The 18,733-nt window shown below is 42.7% G+C and overlaps 1 protein-coding gene across 1 annotated transcript; it reads right to left on the bottom strand.

Annotated features, from left to right (window-relative positions):
* Nucleotides 1–3,666: 3,666 nt before the first annotated feature.
* MYCFIDRAFT_36122 (uncharacterized protein) lies at nucleotides 3,667–3,870 on the bottom strand (the record flags this gene model as incomplete). Its single annotated transcript, XM_007927542.1, has 1 exon — nucleotides 3,667–3,870. A coding segment is annotated over one exon (204 nt), but the record flags the coding sequence as incomplete, so codon positions are not given.
* Between the last annotated feature and the right edge of the window lie 14,863 nt (nucleotides 3,871–18,733).

Raw genomic sequence — 18,733 nt, forward strand, 5'->3', positions numbered from 1 at the left:
TCTTAGCAGTACCTGCTGTTGGCGTTCCGAATCAGACTTACTACACGCGTTCCGGATAGTATCTACTCTACGCGTTTCGGATAAGACTTAGTATATGCGTTTCGGATTAGAATTGCCATATAGCGCGTTCTAAATAGAACTTGGTATAAGCGTTATAGATAGTAGTACTAACTATTAGCGCTCCGGATTAGACTTGCTATACGCGTTCCGAATAGTACTTACTAAGTTACTATTATAAACGTTCTAAATCAGACTTTCTATAGGCGTTATAGATAGTAGTTAGCTTGTCCTACGCGTTCCGGATAGTACTACTCGCTATAGATATTCTGTAGAGTACTCGCTATAGGCGCTTTATAAGGTACTCGCAGTAGGCGTTATATAAGGTACTCGCTATAAGTAGTTCGAATACTATTTAGCAACTATAGGCGTTTTAGATAGCATCTACCACAAGCGTTCCGGAAAGCACTACTCGCTAAAGATATCTCGGACAATTATCGCTACAAGCGTTTCGAATATTACTACTCGCTATAAGCGTTTTTAGTAGTATTTGCTATAGGCGTTTCGGGCGTTTTGGATTAGACTTACTATAGGTATTCTAAATAGCACTTGCTATAGGTATTTTAGATAGTACTACTTGCTTTAAGCGTTCTTAGTAGTACTTACTGTTAGCGTTCCGAATTAGACTTGCCACATACGTTCCGGATAGTACTTACTCTACGCGTTCCGGATAAGACTTAGTATAAGCGTTTCGGATTAGAATTGCTATATAGCGCGTTCTAAATAGAACTTAGTATAGGCGTTTTAGATAGTAGTGCTAACTGTTAGCGCTTTGGATTAGACTTACTATACGCGTTCCGAATAGTACTTACTATTATAAGTGCTCTAAGTTAGCCTTACTATAGGCGTTGTTAGTAACAGTTAGCTTATTCTACGCGTTCCGGATAGTACTGCTCGCTATAGATGTTCTATAGAGTACTCGCTATAGGCGTTCTATAGGGTACTTAGAGTAGGCGTTATATAGGGTACTCGCTATAGATAGTTCGAATGCTGTTTAACTATAGGCGTTTTAGATAGTACTTACTATAAGCGTTCCGGATAGTGCTGCTCGCTATAGTCTTAGCCTATAGGCCTTCCGGATAGTGCTTAATATAAGTATTTAGTTTCGGATTAGACTTAGACTTGATTTATACATTCTGGATAAGACTTTCTATAAGCGTTTTAGATTAGACTTAGTATACGCGTTCCGGTTTATATAGGACTAACTATACTAAGCGTTTAAAATAAGGCTTGTCCTACCGACTCCTACGCGTTCCGTATAGTACTACTCGCTATAGGTGTTCTACAGAGTGCTCGCTATAGGCGTTTTATAAGGTACTCGTAGTAGGCGTTATATAGGGTGTCCGCTAAAAGTAGTTCTAATGCTATTTACTATAGCCTATAGGCGTTTTAGATAGTATTTGCTATAGGCGTTCCGGATAGTGCTACTCGCTATAGATATCTCGGATAGTTACCGCTATAAGCGTTTCGAATAATACTACTCGCTATAAGCGTTTTTAGTAGCATTTACTATAGGCGTTTCAGATATAACTTGCTATAAGTATTCTAAATAGTACTTACTATAGGTATTTTAGAAAGTACTACTTGCTATAGGCGTTCTTAGTAGTACTTACTATTAGCGTTCTATATTAGACTTACTATACGCGTTTCGGATAGTACTTACTATACGCGTTCCGGATAAGACTTAGTATAGGCGATCCGTATTAGAGTTACTATATAGCGCGTTCTAAATAAAACTTAGTATAGGCGTTATAGATAGTAGTACTAACTGTTAACGCTCCGGATTAGACTTACTATACGCGTTCCGAATAGTACTTAGTATTATAAGCGTTCTAAATTAGAATTCCTATAGTTGTTTTCGATTAAAGTTGCTATAAGCGTTTTGAATTAGACTTACTATACGCCTTGTAGGCAGTACTTGCTATAAGTGTTCCGACTCGGAAAGAACTACTTACTATAGATATTTCGAATAGTACTCGCTATAGGTATTCCGGATAGCAATTACTATAGGCGCATTCCGGCTCGCTATAGGCGTTTTTTAGGGCACTCGTAGTAGGCGTTATATAGGGTACTTGCTATAAATAGTTCGAATACTATTTAGCTATAGGCGTTTTAGATAGTATTTGCTATAAGCGTTCCGGATAGTACTACTCGCTTTAGGCCTTCCGGGTAGTACCTAATATAAGTATTTAGTTTCGGATTAGACTTAGACTTACTATATATATTCCGGATAAGACTTTCTATAAGCGTTTTAAATTAGACTTGCTATACGCGTTCCGGCCTATATAGGACTAACTATACTAAGCGTTTAAAATAAGGCTTATCCTACGCGTTCCGGATAGTACTACTCGCTATAGGTATTCTATAGAGTACTTGCTATAGGCGTTTTATAAGGTACTCGTAGTAGGCGTTATATAGGGTACTTAGCGCTCGCTATAAGCAGTTCGAATACCTATAATCGTTTCGGATTAGACTTGCTATACGCGTTCCGGTTTATATAGAACTAACTATACTAAGCGTTTAAAATAAGGCTTGTTCTACGCGTTCCGGATAGTACTACTCGCTATAGATATCTTAGATAGTTACCGCTATAGGCGTTTCGAATATTACTACTCGCTATAGGCGTTTTTAGTAGTATTTACTATAAGCGTTTCGGATATAACTTGCTATAAGTATTCTAAATAGTACTTACTATAGGCATTTTAGAAAGTACTACTTACTATAAGCGTTCGTAATAGTACTTACTATTACCGTTCCGAATTAGACCTACTATACGCGTTCCGGATAGTACTTACTATACGCGTTCCGGATAAGACTTAGTATAAGCGTTTCGGATTAGAATTACTATATAGCGCGTTCTAAATAAAACTTAGTATAGGCGTTATAGATAGTAGTACTAACTATTAGCGCTCCGGATTAGACTTACTATACGCGTTCCGAATAGTACTTAGTATTATAAGCGTTCTAAATAAGAATCCCTATAAGTGTTTTAGATTAAAATTACTATAGGCGTTTTAGATTAGACTTAGTATCCGCCTTATAGGTAGTACTTACTATACGCCTTATAGGTAGTACTTACTATAAGCGTTCTAACTCGGAAAGAACTACTTACTATAGATATTTCGAATAGTACTCGCTATAGGTATTCCGGATAGTAATTACTATAGGCATATTCCGGAAGTAGTTACTATAGATATTTAAGACTATCTTGCTATAAGCGTTCCTAATAGTGCTCGCTATAAGCGTTTCTAAATAGTGCTTTCTAATATCTATAACGCGTTCCGGATTAATATTACTTTTTAGTATTAGCGTTTTAGATATAACTTACTATACGCGTTTTAGATTAGGCCTACTATAGGCGTCTAGATAAGACTTTAGCTACTCGTCGCCTTAGGCTTCTCGTATAGCTCTTCGAGCTACATAAGCCCTAGTAAGGACTAGGAAGGTAGGAAGGGGCATGTTGAATGCGATTACTTTTAGATATATTGACTACATCTTTCTAGTAAATGAAGATGCTTGCTATTGACGCCGTCGCCAAACACTGCAATAATCCTAAGCTCACTTCTGCTAATGCGTCTCGTTAATAGCATACTTGCTCTTACTCCGAATCTAAGGTCTATACTTATAAAACACATATAGCACAGGTATAAGAGGAACCGAAATACAAGCTATAATCGTAATAGTGTAATGTACTCCCAGATTCTTATAGAAAGGCACGCTAACAATCGTTATAGCTCTAGACGTAACATATCGGATTAAAGTAATAGAAGCTAGAGCGCTCGCGGCGAAAGTCTCGTACGAGTCGATAATATATTAATAGCAGCTAATAAAGACGCACAAAATCCCGTATCCGAAGAGGACTAATGCTGCTAATAGTAACTAAATGCTGATATGTAGATACGCTGTCCAAGCTATCTAGAAGAGACTTATAGGGATCGCAATAGAACCGCCTAGCATAGAATACTATAGACGGAATTCTAGAGGTAGACGTAAGCCGCCTTGTTCTTAGATCTTGGCCAGATCTCGCTTCGCCTATTTGTAAATAATCGGGACGAGTGCTAATGCGCCGCATAGACTAATAATAATGCCGACGAAGCAGACTCCGGTTAGACCTTGTAAGATTCCGTAGGTGTCCTCGAAGATGTAGGTATATCCGTCTAGGAATGTAAAGAGCACGATATAGATAACTGTAAGGTAGAGTGCTAGTAGGATAATAATCGGCTCGCGGAATGTTAGGAGGAACTAGTGTTTATGTAGCTCGAAGAGCTATAAGTAAAGGACGAAGTGCTATAAGTAAAGGCTAAGGCGACGAGCGGGGTAGGGTAAGCTAGATTCTAGAAGATTCCACGGTAGGTATAGCCGTGCCGCGCTAGGTAATAAGGCGGAAATCGTTATAAATCGCGCTTTATAGATCGCGCGCCTTTCTAATAACAACTTCTTCTACTTACTACTACTTCTACTACTACTACTACTACTACGACTCGTTGCTACTCCCTTTCTATCTTTACTAAGCTAGATACTATACCTACCCCCTATACTAGCCCTATAGAAACCCCGAGCAAGATCTCGAGCGCTACCGGTAAGTTTAATATTGTCGCTAAACCTTTATAACCGCGTCGCTAACAGTGTTAGTAGCTTAAGTATTTAAGGGTAAGGAAGTTATCGATCTCGCCGGTACGTCCTTAGACGAGTCTCCCCCTCGCTCTACGAAGCGAGTTTTAGTTAAGAAGACCGGCTTTAAGAGGGTCGCGACTCTAGTAAGTCTCGTTTATAAATACATATTGCTAGATATACTAACCCTTAAAGCTCGTCGTAGGCGAAGTCTTCGTACGTTTCGTTAGCGGCGTAGTACGCCGCCTAACCTTCTACTATACCGTCGTCCTCTAAGACGGCGCTAAGACTATCGAGTACTAGTAGTCGCTAGGCACCTCTACTGTTAACGCGCAGTCGAACGCTACCCTCCTAGTATCGGACTTTACGCGAGACTTCGGCGCTAGCTCTCCTTTCGTCTAGATAGGACCTAGGAATCGATTTGCTATAGGAATCTGTATCGCCGCTGCTCGGAAGAACGCGATAATCTAAGAATAGTATACTAATTAAGAAGTTAAAAGTTAGAAAAAGCGAGAGGAAATGAGATAAGATATGCTATCTACGCTATAGGGCGCGGACCGATGTATATACTCTACGGAGGTTGGTTAGCTCTCCGTAAAAAATGAAATCTATAAAGTAACTTACAATCTTCTCGTTCCTATTTTTATCTCGTCTGTCTATATAATAGATATATACTAGGCCTATAATGTCGGTCGGCGAAGCTAGCAATGTTCAATCTCGCGTTTCTTAGTACGTTACCGCCGTTGTTGCTATTCGTATCGTAGTCGGTTTGAAATGTGTACCTAATCTAGTTAAGTCTGCTCTACTGCTGCGACGACTCCTATACGAGCTCGCTTACTGTCTGTTTTCCGTATATAACCGCTTACAATCTCGTTAACACTCTCGTAATATATATCTCGAATATACTACGTCGGAAACGTAGGAGAATTAGAATACAACAATTCCGCTAGAAACTCGAAGAGTTGCTAGAGCTATACTTCGCTTATACTTCGCCTAAGTTCTTCTACTTTCTAAGACATGTCCGGGGTAAAGTCGTATTCCTACTAGTAGCTAGTATCCTTAGTAGAGATAGTCTCTTAATATTCTAGGGTGCTCTCTTCCTATTCGTACTCCGTAGACAGAGGTCGAGTATTCGATTTCGAAGCCCGCCCGCTGTCTTCGAATTCTAGTAATACTACTCTCTTTTGGTTATAGTTTATATAGCTAGTATAGCTCCTAGGATCTCCTCTATAAGCGCAATTACTATATAGTAGCTTTAGCGCTAGGTTATAGGAATAACGGCACCCTTCGAAATAACTACGGTTAGATTCGCAAGTTCTATATTTCGAAGGAAAGGGACAGTTTAGTATAGCGCAACTTCTAGCGTCTACGCCAAGGATATAGACTAGCGCCGCTCGCCTCGCTCTCTTGTCGGTACCCTTCTACGTTACGCCTTCTCCTAGTATACGTATATAGCCCTCTCGAAATACTAGATCTCGCCCTTTACCGCTTACGATTTTCTTTGCTAGCGCGTAGTCCGTAGTTCTAGTTTCCTAAATTTCACCTTTTTAATATGCTTCTACTACTACTTATACGAACTGTTGCGCGTAATCCTTTCCCACTTTAGGTACGATATTAAGGCTCGATATTGTATTAGCGCTAGGAGTATAGCAGAGAACCCGAAGAGAAAGGAGGATAACTAAGAGAACTGCCGGGAACTTAGCTTATATAGACAGGGGATAGGCGGCTAAATAACAAGGTTCTCGGTGCCTCGGAGAAGTAGTAATACGCTAACCGTATTTAGGTAGCTAAACTCTATACCTAAAGAGAAAAAAATGCTAGTATAGATAGAGAAGTTTTGTATATATATATTATAGAGAATAACTACTAATCGTAGCCTAAAAGTCTTCTATATCGAAGTCGAGATCTGCGTCTTAAAATATACTAAGGATCTTAGCTTCTTATTCATATACGATAACCGGAGCCTTTGCCTTAGTAATATCGCCTAGCCTTAGAGTACGAGGTAGCGTTAGAGCGTATAGTATCGAGGTCGGAGTAGAGACTTAAGTGCGGGATACAGGCTTCGAGAGCAATATAGGTTGTCCGGATAGTCGCTTCCTAGAGAACAAAGGACCTAGAATAGGCGTAGTGTTCTTAAAAATCTATTAGATTGTACGCGCCGTAGATACGGAACGAGGTGTCGGTATAGGTACTAGCGTAGGTAGTGTCGACGAGGCCTTAGTTAGATCTGCCTACGCAATCTCCTTCGAAGGTGTTATTTTGCCCGTAACTTGTATTATCTATTAGGCGTTACTAGGACCTAGGGCTAAGTTCTAGAGGTAGACTAAGGAGTCGTCTAGTTAGTATCTAGGAAGTTCTACGAATAACGGTCGGCGCGAAGTTTTCGCTAGTACTATAGTTAGCGTAGTTTCTCGCTAGCTTAGCTATCGTCCGACTCTAGTATCGACTAACGTCCTATCTTCGTCGTTACCTAGCACGAATGCCCTAGGACCCCTTTCTACCCTACGCGGAAGGCTGCTATCGCTACCTACTTCGCGGTCTAGACCTACAAAGTTTCGAGTATACTAGTTAGGCTCGTCTTCGGGTTCTATAGCGTCTCGAGTAGAACCGGTAGGCGGTTTAGCGATTTCGGGAACGTACGCTCGAGGCATGTAGTTAAGTATACCCTACGGGCGTCGCGGTTGCTACGCTAGTCCGGTAGAGCTAGTAGGTATAGCGTGTATCGCTCCGCGTAATAGGACGTTCGAGGTTATACCTACGAACAGATTTCTATCCTTAAAAATAAAGTCGTAGAGACGCTTAGGTAGATATAATAGAGCCGAGCGAAACACCTTGTTTAGGGAGTCGCTGCCCTACGTTAAAGTATACTTTCCGTTAATAAGCACGCGGAGGTTGCATACGTCCGTAACGCGTAAGAATGCTACGAAGAGTTAGCCGTAGCTAAATACGGGCCGTCGAAGGTCGATGCCGATATATACTAGGGATTAACCCTAAGATTTGTTTATCGTTATTGCGAAACAAGGTCGAAGCGGAAGTTAATATCGCTTAAGGGTGAACGGTAGGCCTTTATTCGAATATATCTAGATTCGCGGTATCTAGTACACTTCCTAATTATCGTCGTCTAGCAGTTTCCGAACTTTAACCCCGAACTAGAGTGTTTTTACGACGATAACCCGCGTTCCGTTTACGAGTCCTACGGTCTTATAGATGTTCCGTATAATTATTATTAGTATACCTACCCGGATCCGTAGGCAAGGAATCTAGAGCTCGGTGTTCTAGATAGATTTTAAAAGGCTTAAGATTTCCGGAGGCTAGTCTTTATTGCTAGGCAACTTCTCTATCTTATCCTCGTAGCGATATTCGCGAATTGTACCGTACGGCAGGTCGTCTACGATACGTTCGTTAATCTCGTAGGCGGTGTCGTTCGTTATATAAAGGATAGCTCGAGAACGATAGAATACTAAGTCGTACTTAGCCTTAATAACACCCTATCTTAGAAAGACGAAATCGATAAGCTCGCTAAGGTCCTAGACTCTTCCGATATATGTTAGTAGCTTAATAAATCGATCGAATACGTCGTCGTATACAATACGGAGGGTCTAGCGGTAGAAGTCGACGTTCCGCGGATTGCTATCTACGAGCCGTATATTTTGCTAGAGATAGAGCACCTTAATCTTATTCTAGATTAGGAAGGCTTTAAATATAATCGCTATTACGTCTGCTTCCTTCGAAGACTTCTTATACTCGGGAAGCACTAGAAGAGTCTATGCCTAGTCGCCGCCGAATACGACGGGGACTCCCGCGAAGAATAGTTCGTTACCCTAGCCGTTACTACCTAATCGTAACTTATAAAAGAGTCGATATATAGCTATAATATCGCGTCTATTCTGTATCGCGGCTTCGTCCTAAATAACTAGATAAGTCTTTCGGATTAGCTTAGCGTCTATTATGTCTTACGTAATAGGACAGTCCTACTACCCGGTATTGCTTAAAGGAAGTTTAAATCGGGAGTGCGCTATACGACTACTAGGAAGCAGCTATACGGCGATACCTAAAGACGCGATATACAGTACGATAAGGCTACGTACTCTATAGGTCGCTGCGAGTATACGGTATAGGAACGTCTTCCTGTAGCCTCCCGGACCTTAGATAAAAAAGTGCGCCGTTAACGGATTCTAGTCGATATCGTTCGTAATATCGGTAAAGGCTCGCCTTTGACCGTTATTAAGAAGGTAGGCGTTTTGTTGCATGTAGAGTTTGTTCCCGTCTTCGTTTCCTATATCGACTAGCGCTTCTTCTTAAGCGATAGCGTTATTGCTACTGCGCATTTTCGCTTACGAAGGATCGGGACTCGGCAGTCTATAGCCCGATACCTTATATCCGTTAGCAACCAATTCGGTATATAGCTACTACTTACTATAACTTTTAGTAGTAGCATTCATCTCCTTATACCTTCCTACGTAGCCTCCGCGCCGCAGTTCGATATATAGATCTTTATATATATCCCTCTATAGAAGACTCTACTATCGCGTAGAGTCGGCTCCGGATATCGCATCCGTTAGGATAAGTAGCACGAATATAAGACGCAATTGTCGGGAGGTATATATCTTCTCGGCCTCCCGGAACGTATCGAGCTATTTATCTTCCGATCTTATAAGACTAGATACAATCGCTGCCGCTCGAAAGCTCTTATATACGGTACCGCTATATATCCTTAAGTCGCGGAAACATTTAGCACCCCGAACGATATAGAGTAATTTAATTAAGTATAGCATCTTGCCTTTAGGACGTAGGGGCGGGTTAAGACGCGCGATAGAGTACACTACGCGCTTAGAACGTTTCTTCTACGCTTTATTATACAGCGTATAGTGTTTTAGAAACTTAAGATACGTTAAGCGCTAGCAAGACACGTCGTTGTCTAGTAGTAACGCGTTATACCGAAACTACGCGACGAGCGTAGTACGTTATCGTCTATCGCCGCGTAGGTCCGCTATCGTCGCGTTATAGTTAAATACGATATTACCCTTAGGGCGCGGTAGGTAGACGTCTAGTCGAATAACCGCGGGCTATTCTTTATAGCGCTTGCCTCCTAAGATGTTATATATCGCTATCGTAGGACTAATATATCGTATATTAACGTAGTTAGCGATCTCGTTGCCGGGAATCTCGAGGCGGGCAGTCGCACGGTCGGCGCCCTTATAGACGTACTTATTAATGTATTTAATCGCCCGTAATAAGCGGACCTGCTCGACGTTAATATAGGCGTTAAACCGCTTTAGTAGGTATAGATTGTACGGTACGATATAACGATTATCGAAGAGGAACGCGCGATTCCTCCTCTTATTCTATATCCTCCTATTACGGCGTCTACGATATTTCGGAAACGCGATGTTAGTTACTACCGTCTCGTCCGAGAACTCTATAGGGAATCCCTTAGAACACGTCCCTTCGGAGTGTCGAGGTAACTGTATATACGGGACGTATAGAAAGCCCGCGCTATAAGGTCTATAATATATATGTTCCTTAACTAAGTTCGTTACGCTGCTATCCGGGTCCTCGGCTAGGCTCGGAAGCTTAGCGCGGATGAAGTTATCGATCTTAGATACAGTATCTAGCGCTTAATAGGGCGCGATCTATAGTAAGAGGTAAAGGTAAGGGAGGCTACGCTTCTAGTATTCGACCGTCTAATATCTCGCGATATAGCGACCGAATACGTTCCTATAGTAGACCTCGTACAAAAACTCCCTAGCTTTCTAAATAAAGACCCTTATCGTAATGTCCGGGCGGTCTATCGCGTCCTAATAGTCGAACAAATAACGCTTAATCTCCGGCTAGTTAGGGTTAGCCGTAAACGTAATAAAGTACGTAGGGACGCCGAAGTAGCCGACGATAGCTATAGAATCTCGGTAGCACTATAAAATCTACCGATCGCCGCCGACGTACGAGGACGGGAGAACTATTCGTAGAGCTTATAGGATGCTATCGGATAATAGAGCCCCGTTCGTAGGGACGACTAAACGGTTCCGCTATAGCAAACCGTAACGTACGCTTCCCTCGCATTCCCCGTACTATACCTTAGTTCGAAGAACATCGTAACGTAGGTCTTCGCTAATCTATCGAGACAACTCTCGTTAGATGTCGTATTTATTCTTATTGCCTAATAGTGCGCGCGTGCTACGCTGTTTTGGTTGTTTTAAGTCGTACGTATCCGCCTATACTTCTTTCTAATAGTTACCTAGGAAAAGCAGGTCGTTTAAGTCTACTACAGTATATACGTCGACGTACAATTGTTATAGGAGCCGGCGACCGTAGAAGATAGTAGGAAATTGGTTTAGTCGATAGTGCAAAATATACCTAAAGTAATCCCTAAGCGTAACGTGCCTCCTACTACGCGTACGAAATTGGTTCTCCTACGAAAACCTAGGAGTTCTAGCCGCCTAGAGGAGGACGTAATATATAAGGAAGTAGTATAGATAGTAGCGATTTATACGATATAGAGTAGTAGACACCTCTCCCGTACTTAACCGCTCTGCTACTATAAAATCCCTTATTCCGCTAATAGCTTCCGGATCGTAATCCGGATAGAGGGCGGCTACTTCGTTTACGACCGGCTTATTATATCGACGCGCGTCCTATATACCTTCGTAGACCAAACTAAGGTCTATAGCCTTAAGAACGAGGCGCCTAGGTCCTTAGGAGGATATAAACATTTCCCGAGCCGCGACGAACTTATAATACAGCGCGTTGTATTACGTAATTATCTCATATAACGCGATTATAGTGCCGTAGTCTAGCTACGGCGATAGTACAGATTTCTGGTTCCGGCTAGCATATCTACGATCGCCGGATTTCTATATACGCCTCTTAGTAGTATATACGGGGTCGTAAAAGTATAGCTACGCGTATTAGGGATCTTCCGTCGGAGCGAAGAGACCGCTACCTAAATAATACGCTTCCCCGTAGATCTAGAACGAACTATACCCTAATACCCGTATATTACGCTTAGCTATAAACGAAGTTATTGCGAGGCGGTAATTATAGGCTCGAATGTTCTCCTAGAACGTTCTTGCTTCTATATCCTTAGATAGGTCTATAGTAAGCAGTCGCCGCAGCAACGGAGGTAGTTTAGGGATCGGAAACATACCTTTTACCGCGCCGCTACCGCAATATATTATAAATACTATACCGTTCTTATCTGTAGAAGAAGACGGTTTACTATCTACTCGGACGTTCGATGCTTTACGGATCTAATACTTAGCTTAACAGTATTAGCAGGTATACACTATATCGCTAATATTAAGTATTACTACCTTGTATAGTATCGAGACATACGCCTTAGGAAGAGTAGACCTCTCCGGGCGTAAGAGGTCGGCGTTAGTAGCCTGCGATCGACCTAGGCTACGGTACGCCTCGGCGACCGCCGTAGGGAGGGTGTTATAATCGTTTAGACGTTTAAAAGATATCCGCCCTAGAGAAGGCTAACTAGCTCGTACCTAAGGACTAGAACCGCTAGCTCTAGCCCTACTAGTAGGGGCAGTAGTAGTGTCCGTCGGTATTGCTCTAGGGGTAAAAAGAAGGCTCGGTAGAAGTAGCGGTTAGATAGGCCCTAGCGATAGAGCTATAAGCGCGATAGAGCTACTATTCTTAATTAAACTCGTAGAGTTAGCGTTATAGGAAGGCTCCGTAAATTCAACGTCTATCGGTCTAGAAGGATCGAGAAGGTCGCCGAAGTCGTAGTAATTATCGAAAGCGTCTAGACCGTATTTATTAGGAACCTCTATATCCGGCAGCGTCGGACCTTGCCTCTCGGCGTCCTATATAACGGTGTCTCTAGGCAAGATAGACTAATCGTCCTAGTTATAGTCGCGACCTATCGGACTTAGTAGAGTATAGATGCTAGAAGCGCCGCTTGCTAATATAGATATAGAATCGGACCTACGACTAACGCTCGGAATTATAACGGTAGGTAAACTCTACGCCGAATGCGACAAAGGAGATAGTATTAGACGTAACGGGTCGACAGTGTATAACTCGTACGTAGGCGGAGTATAGGGACGCTTAGCAGATAAAGATATAAGAAAGGGGGAACGATCGGATAGCGTTTTAGATAAAACACCTTACGTATATAGCGATAATGCGCTAGGGAGGTCGCGCGTCGTCCCTAACGCCTCTAACGTATCGTTAACGACAGGACTTGCTCGACGTAACCTAGGTAATAGTCCGGTAGATGCGTCGTCGTACGCTAACTATAGATATATAGCATTAGAATCGTAGTTGCTACGGGTAGAAAGTTAAGCTTTCTATTAAAGTTAGGGAATGTTATCGCTCGAATGCTAACCTACGCGCTAATATACTACTAGAGTATAGACCCTATAGAATCGTCCGTTCTTCCTCTAGAAGTTAGACACTAGTTTAACGATCTAATAGAATTTGCATTAACGCAGTTCGACTACTAGTCTAGGAGCGGGACCGGTAACGGGAACACGGTTATACGGAAACGATAGCCTAGCGGAAGATTAGGAGATACCCGCTCTATACTTCGTCTTTTTATCTCTATACGATATCGTTTAGAACGGATTATCGTCTTATACGACGTTTATCCCCGTCGATATTTTAACTAGTAATAGGGAACTAGATCTCCGCTTCGGCTTCGGCTGTCGTTACGAACGCCGTAACTTAGATAGACTGTCGTCCGATGTTAGGTTAATCGTAAAGTCGGGCGGTACGAAAGAGCTAGGTATTGCTCGCTTCTTACCTTTCCTCGCGCTCTTTATATCCGGTAGCGTAAGCATCGGGCGCTTAGATCTAGAAGAAGATAGAGTAGATAGAGAAGATATTTTAGGTAAGGAAGAGCTAAGCGAGTACGCCGTACTATAGAGTTCGAAGAATCGCGGCCTTTCGTACGAAAAGCGAGGTAATTACGACGTACTATTAGTAGACCGACGACATCGAGGCGTCCTTATATACTACCTCTCGGAGATAGGGACAATTCTAAGAGCGAGCCGTTGTTTTCTCGTAGAGATCGTCGATAATATAAGCGTTAAGGTACGCCTCGGAAATTAGGATCCTAGAGCGGTATAAGGTATACGAATCGTAAAGAGTCGATATTAGGGATCTCGGTTAGAAGGGACCGCGGCTATTAGCCTACCTACCTCTAATGCTTACTAGTCCTAAGTTGTTTGTAGATAGAATAGCTAGATATTCGATATTACGAAAGAAGTCTAAGATCTAGGGAGGACGAATCGCGAAGAATCGATAGCGGAGACCCTAGTTAGGAGGGCCTATACGATTAGTGCTTGCTTACGAATCGTAATAATTCGGAAATTAATACTAGGAAGTTCCTTTAACGGAGCTAGTTAGATTATTAGAATCCGTAGATTAGAAGATTCCTAGATCCTAAGATAGTATTAGCGGAGTATATAGATTAAATAAAGGTTACCTAGAATGCTACTCCTATACGAGCCCTCGAGATCTAGTTTAGACAAATTATCCCTAACTAGTTAATCAAATCTAGGGTATATAGTTTGCGAGAGTAGTAGGATACTCGCCGGCCGAGATTACGGAGGAGGACTAAGTACGAATAGTAGGTTCGTATAGGGTAGTTCATATAGAGGGGAGAGAGAGACCGAGAGTATTCGGTAGATAGGCGCCTCTTTAACCGATCCTAAGAAAGCTCTACGTTTACCGGCGTAATCTAATCTTACGTAGTATCGATCTCGTAATTTCTCGACGCGGAAAGGCTATAGGCACCCTATAAAGCGCCTAAAGTTAGGAGACTAGTAGGATAGCTGCTAGATTCCTTAGGCGTTAAGTAGATTGCTCTATACGGGTCCTACCGGGAGTACTATCCTCTAGTCGCCGATTATTAAAGAGAGATGCGTATATAGCTAGGGGCTATTTAGAAAACTAGATCCTACTAGAGCTAGTAGTGTTAGTAATAGCCGATTAGAGGTATTAGGCGAGGACGCCTATAACTCGCCTTTAAGCGTCTAAGACATTAGCTCGCTAAACGATAGTCCGGCATGTCTAGAGATAGTGTCGTAGGCGGCGGATACAGAGGATTTTAATATAGAAGAAGGTAAAGAAGCTACAACGGTGCCTACTACGCCTAAAGGAAGGCAGATCGCGGTTAAATATATAGACTAAGCGCCGGTTAAGACTGTGCGTTCTAGGAGGGCAATTTCGGTATCAAAGGCCTAGATTAGCGACACAGTACGTATACGCTAGCTCGGATAGTGTGTTCTTCGGCTTGATTTCCCGTACTCGGCGCTCTTAAAGAGCGATGTTCGTTCGGGTAGTATCGCGCAATTCTAAAGACCTTTATTTCGAAACCCCCTAGTCCTAAGTATATCTCGAAGTAATATACGCGACGCGTATACGTAGCTGCCTGTTTGTTTGTGTACGTAACGCGATCTAGAAGTAATATATTAACGCGATTGTTAATACGAACTTAGAGCGCGATACGGACATTAACCGTTATTCTATCGACCGCCGCCCTTCTATATACTTTATATAGTCTAGTACGACTATTTCCCCCTCGATTTCCTTCGCCGATACTATTATATTAGCGATTGGAACGCGCGCGATAGTAGACTAGGAGGACGTCGATTTTACAGCTATTTAGTAGTAGGAGCTAAACTTCGCCGCTAAGTCGCTTCGTAACGAGAACAACGGCGTTAAGCCGGAGACTAGCTCTATCTTCGATCGCCTAAGGGAGAACCGTAGAATAGGCCGGTAACCGGACATAGCGTATCGCGATAACCGCCGCTACGATATATACGCTAACGAGATCGTAATAGCGGTTAATAGAAGGATAAACGCGAAACTAGATACTAAGTTTGTAAGTATTAGCGCTGTATATAGATATCGAAACTAGAGCTAATAGTAACTAGACGTACTAGTACGAAATAGTAGACGGCGGCGTAGTCGAGCTTACCTTTTAGCTAAAGGACGATAGCTCTCCCTACCCCTTCGATCGTTATAACTTCTTAGAGGCAGATAGCAAGATTCCGGCCCTAAAGAGATTCGTAAGTTAGCCCGTCGGGAAGGATTGCCTATTTTTAATCTCGTACTAACCTCTATAGGCTCGGATAGGTATATTAGGGCGAGCTCCGTTTCCGGACTATCGCCGTAGAAGACTACCCCCTCGCCGAATACCCCCTCCTACTTCTCGTATACCCTGTCCTCGACCCGCGGTCGCCTTCCTTCGAATTAGTAGGCAAGGTGTAGCTATTCTATACCTTCGACCCGAGGTAGCTAAGCTATATCTCGACTAGCGGACCCGGCACTAATCTAACCCTACCTAGCAAATAGGCCCGCCTGTTCTATTTTCTAGTAGAAGGTACTTAAGGCCTCTAATACAATATTACGTTCCGCTCTATATAAGATAGGGAGAATAAGTATCGGCCCTAGATATTAGAGAAGGCGTAGAATAAGGCTAGCTTTAGATATACGGACTAGCAACCTAAGATATTATAGAAGTAGGGAGTTAGCGACGTATACCTAAAGGCTATTAACGAGCTAGAGTTTAGAGGTAATTAACGGCCGTATCTAAAGATATCGCGATTCCGGTAGCACCTAAATCGGTAGAAATAAAATAAAAATAGTCTTACCCTTACCGTCGCCCGTATCTAACTATATATTTTACTCTCCTCTCCTATACTCGCTACTACCGCGAAAATTGCACCGACCGCGTACGCCGCTAATCCTCTATTTACTCCCTACTCTTTCGGCGTCGCGAAATGCTAGTAAGACGTATCGATCCGCGCTATCCTAACGGCGAAAAGGGAGTCCCTCTCCTAAACCTCGCCCGCTCCTCGCGTCGTCTCCGCTAGTCCTCTATTTACTACCTACGCTTTCGTCGTCGCGAAATACTAGTAAGACGCATCGATCCGCGCTATCCTAACGGCGAAAAGGGAGTCCCTCTCCTAAACCTCGCCCGCTCCTCGCGTCGTCTCCGCTAATCCTCTATTTACTCTCTACCGATACTATATATACTCCTATAGCGAAGAAAGGCGAGGTCGGATAGGAGCGGCTTTATAATACGTAACCGGAGCTAAGCGAGCGGGGACGCTTATAGCCGCTACGTAAATAGAGACCTCTAGCTAATTAGGTAGTCCTAAAGGTTATACTCTCGCTAGTTATTTAAAGCTAGCCCTAGTTAGCGAGATACCGAACTATATTCGCTCGAATATATTAGCCGACCGTACCTTTAAGGGTGCGGTAAAATTAGTATAAGGCGATCTACGATCTGCTAAATCGTCCGGATAGGGGGTTCAATTCCCTTATTAGCTATACCTTTTTTTTTTAATCTATATAATAATCTATATTCTGTAACCCTCTAGCTAATTAGATCGGTTCTAGATAGTAAGAGTTATTCGCTCGTAGTCCTTATAGAGACACGGGGTAGCGACTAGCGAGGGTATAACTTTTAGTATTAGAGGTTCGAATCCTCTATTAGCTATCCTTTTGCGCTCGCGTAAGGCGGCTAGCTATAGCCGCGAATTCTAGAGTTCCTGTACGTGATTTTCCCCGCATCCGGGAGCTGCCGCGCTAAGCGGGAGCGCCTGCGTGTTTTAAGGATACTAGAACTTTATATATATAAAAAAAAACCCCTAGCCTTCTAAGGTGCGTGCTTTCTTATCTGTACTAAGACGAGATAGAGACTAAAACCAAACGTGTCGGTCTATCTAGGGCCTCTAACTTGTCCGGTACCGCCGTCTATTTAGAGAGCGTATTGTCTTTACGCGTAGCAAAACCCCTAGCCTTCTAAGGTGCGTGCTTTCTTATCTATACTAAGACGAGATAGAGACTAAAACTAAACGTGTCGGTCTATCTAGGGCCTCTAACTTGTCCGGTACCGCTGTCTATTTAGAGAGCGTGTTGTCTTTACGCGTAGTAAGAACGAGATGCAGCTTTAAATATACCCTACGCGCCGCTACGCTATCGAAGACGTCGCGTAAGGGCAAATTACGGCCTAGAGACGATAACAAGTACAGAAAGTTTATAGACTAAAGGAGATAGATTGCTCTACCTACGATACCGTACTTAGGCTCCTCCGCCTTCTTTCTAAGTTACGATAGCGTCTGTCTCTAGGGCGCGAGCACCGTGCTTATAGCAGTCCTAAGGAAACGTACTACTCTCCCGTTCCTATATATATCTCTAGACGATAAAACTCTCTATTCCTACGCCCTATATTAAGGATTACTATCGCGTCGTCCGTATCGATTTAAGTATAACCGAAATTAGCCGCATTCTATACTAACTATAGCCTCCTTTTTATATCGAAGTCCCTTCCTGCCTCTACGTCGAAGAAGTCGTAGTATTTAATATAGCTATCGTTTCGCGGAAAGTCGAAGAGTTAGTTATATTATAGTAAAGCATCGATAGCGCTAGGAAGACAGATTTCCTCTAACAACCGTAGGTCGCACCTAACTAGGACCCTCTATACAAAGGTGCTATCCGTTTAGCTCGTTATAGTAGGATACGCGCGTAGAGGAACGACGACGAAGCGATCTATACCGAACGGCTATATAGTAGCAAGCTTTATCTACGCGAATTCGATCTAGAACCGGTTAGCAAAAGCGCTATATTCTTAGGGTACGCGACGGATATACCTAGCGACAATACCGAGGAAATAGCGAGTTAGACTTTTAGAGGTACAGTCTTAGCTCGAACTCGTCGAGTTCGTCGAGCCTATTAGTATTCGTATATAGATTAACGTAGACGATAGATCCTTCTATTTACTCTTCCCGTTACGCCTAAGTAGTAATAACGTTAAGGTTACCGTCTAGGTACTTATCCTACGACTACTTAGGTACGGAGATCTATAGGAGTTAGCTTTCTACTACTATATACTAGACGATATGCGAGAATACGTACTACGTATTCTTCGTCCCGAGACTCCGTCCGCTAGTAGATCTTATTTATAACTAGAGATACCAATCTCGATATATGCCTAGACGGCCGGTAATCTATAACGCCGTAGTACGGAGGTTTAGGAGAGAAGCCGTTATTCTTGTCTATATTACGGTTCTCGCGTACGCGGCGCAATACCTTCTTAGTA

Source organism: Pseudocercospora fijiensis (assembly GCF_000340215.1).
Source record: "Pseudocercospora fijiensis CIRAD86 unplaced genomic scaffold MYCFIscaffold_4, whole genome shotgun sequence".
Taxonomy (NCBI): domain Eukaryota; kingdom Fungi; phylum Ascomycota; class Dothideomycetes; order Mycosphaerellales; family Mycosphaerellaceae; genus Pseudocercospora; species Pseudocercospora fijiensis.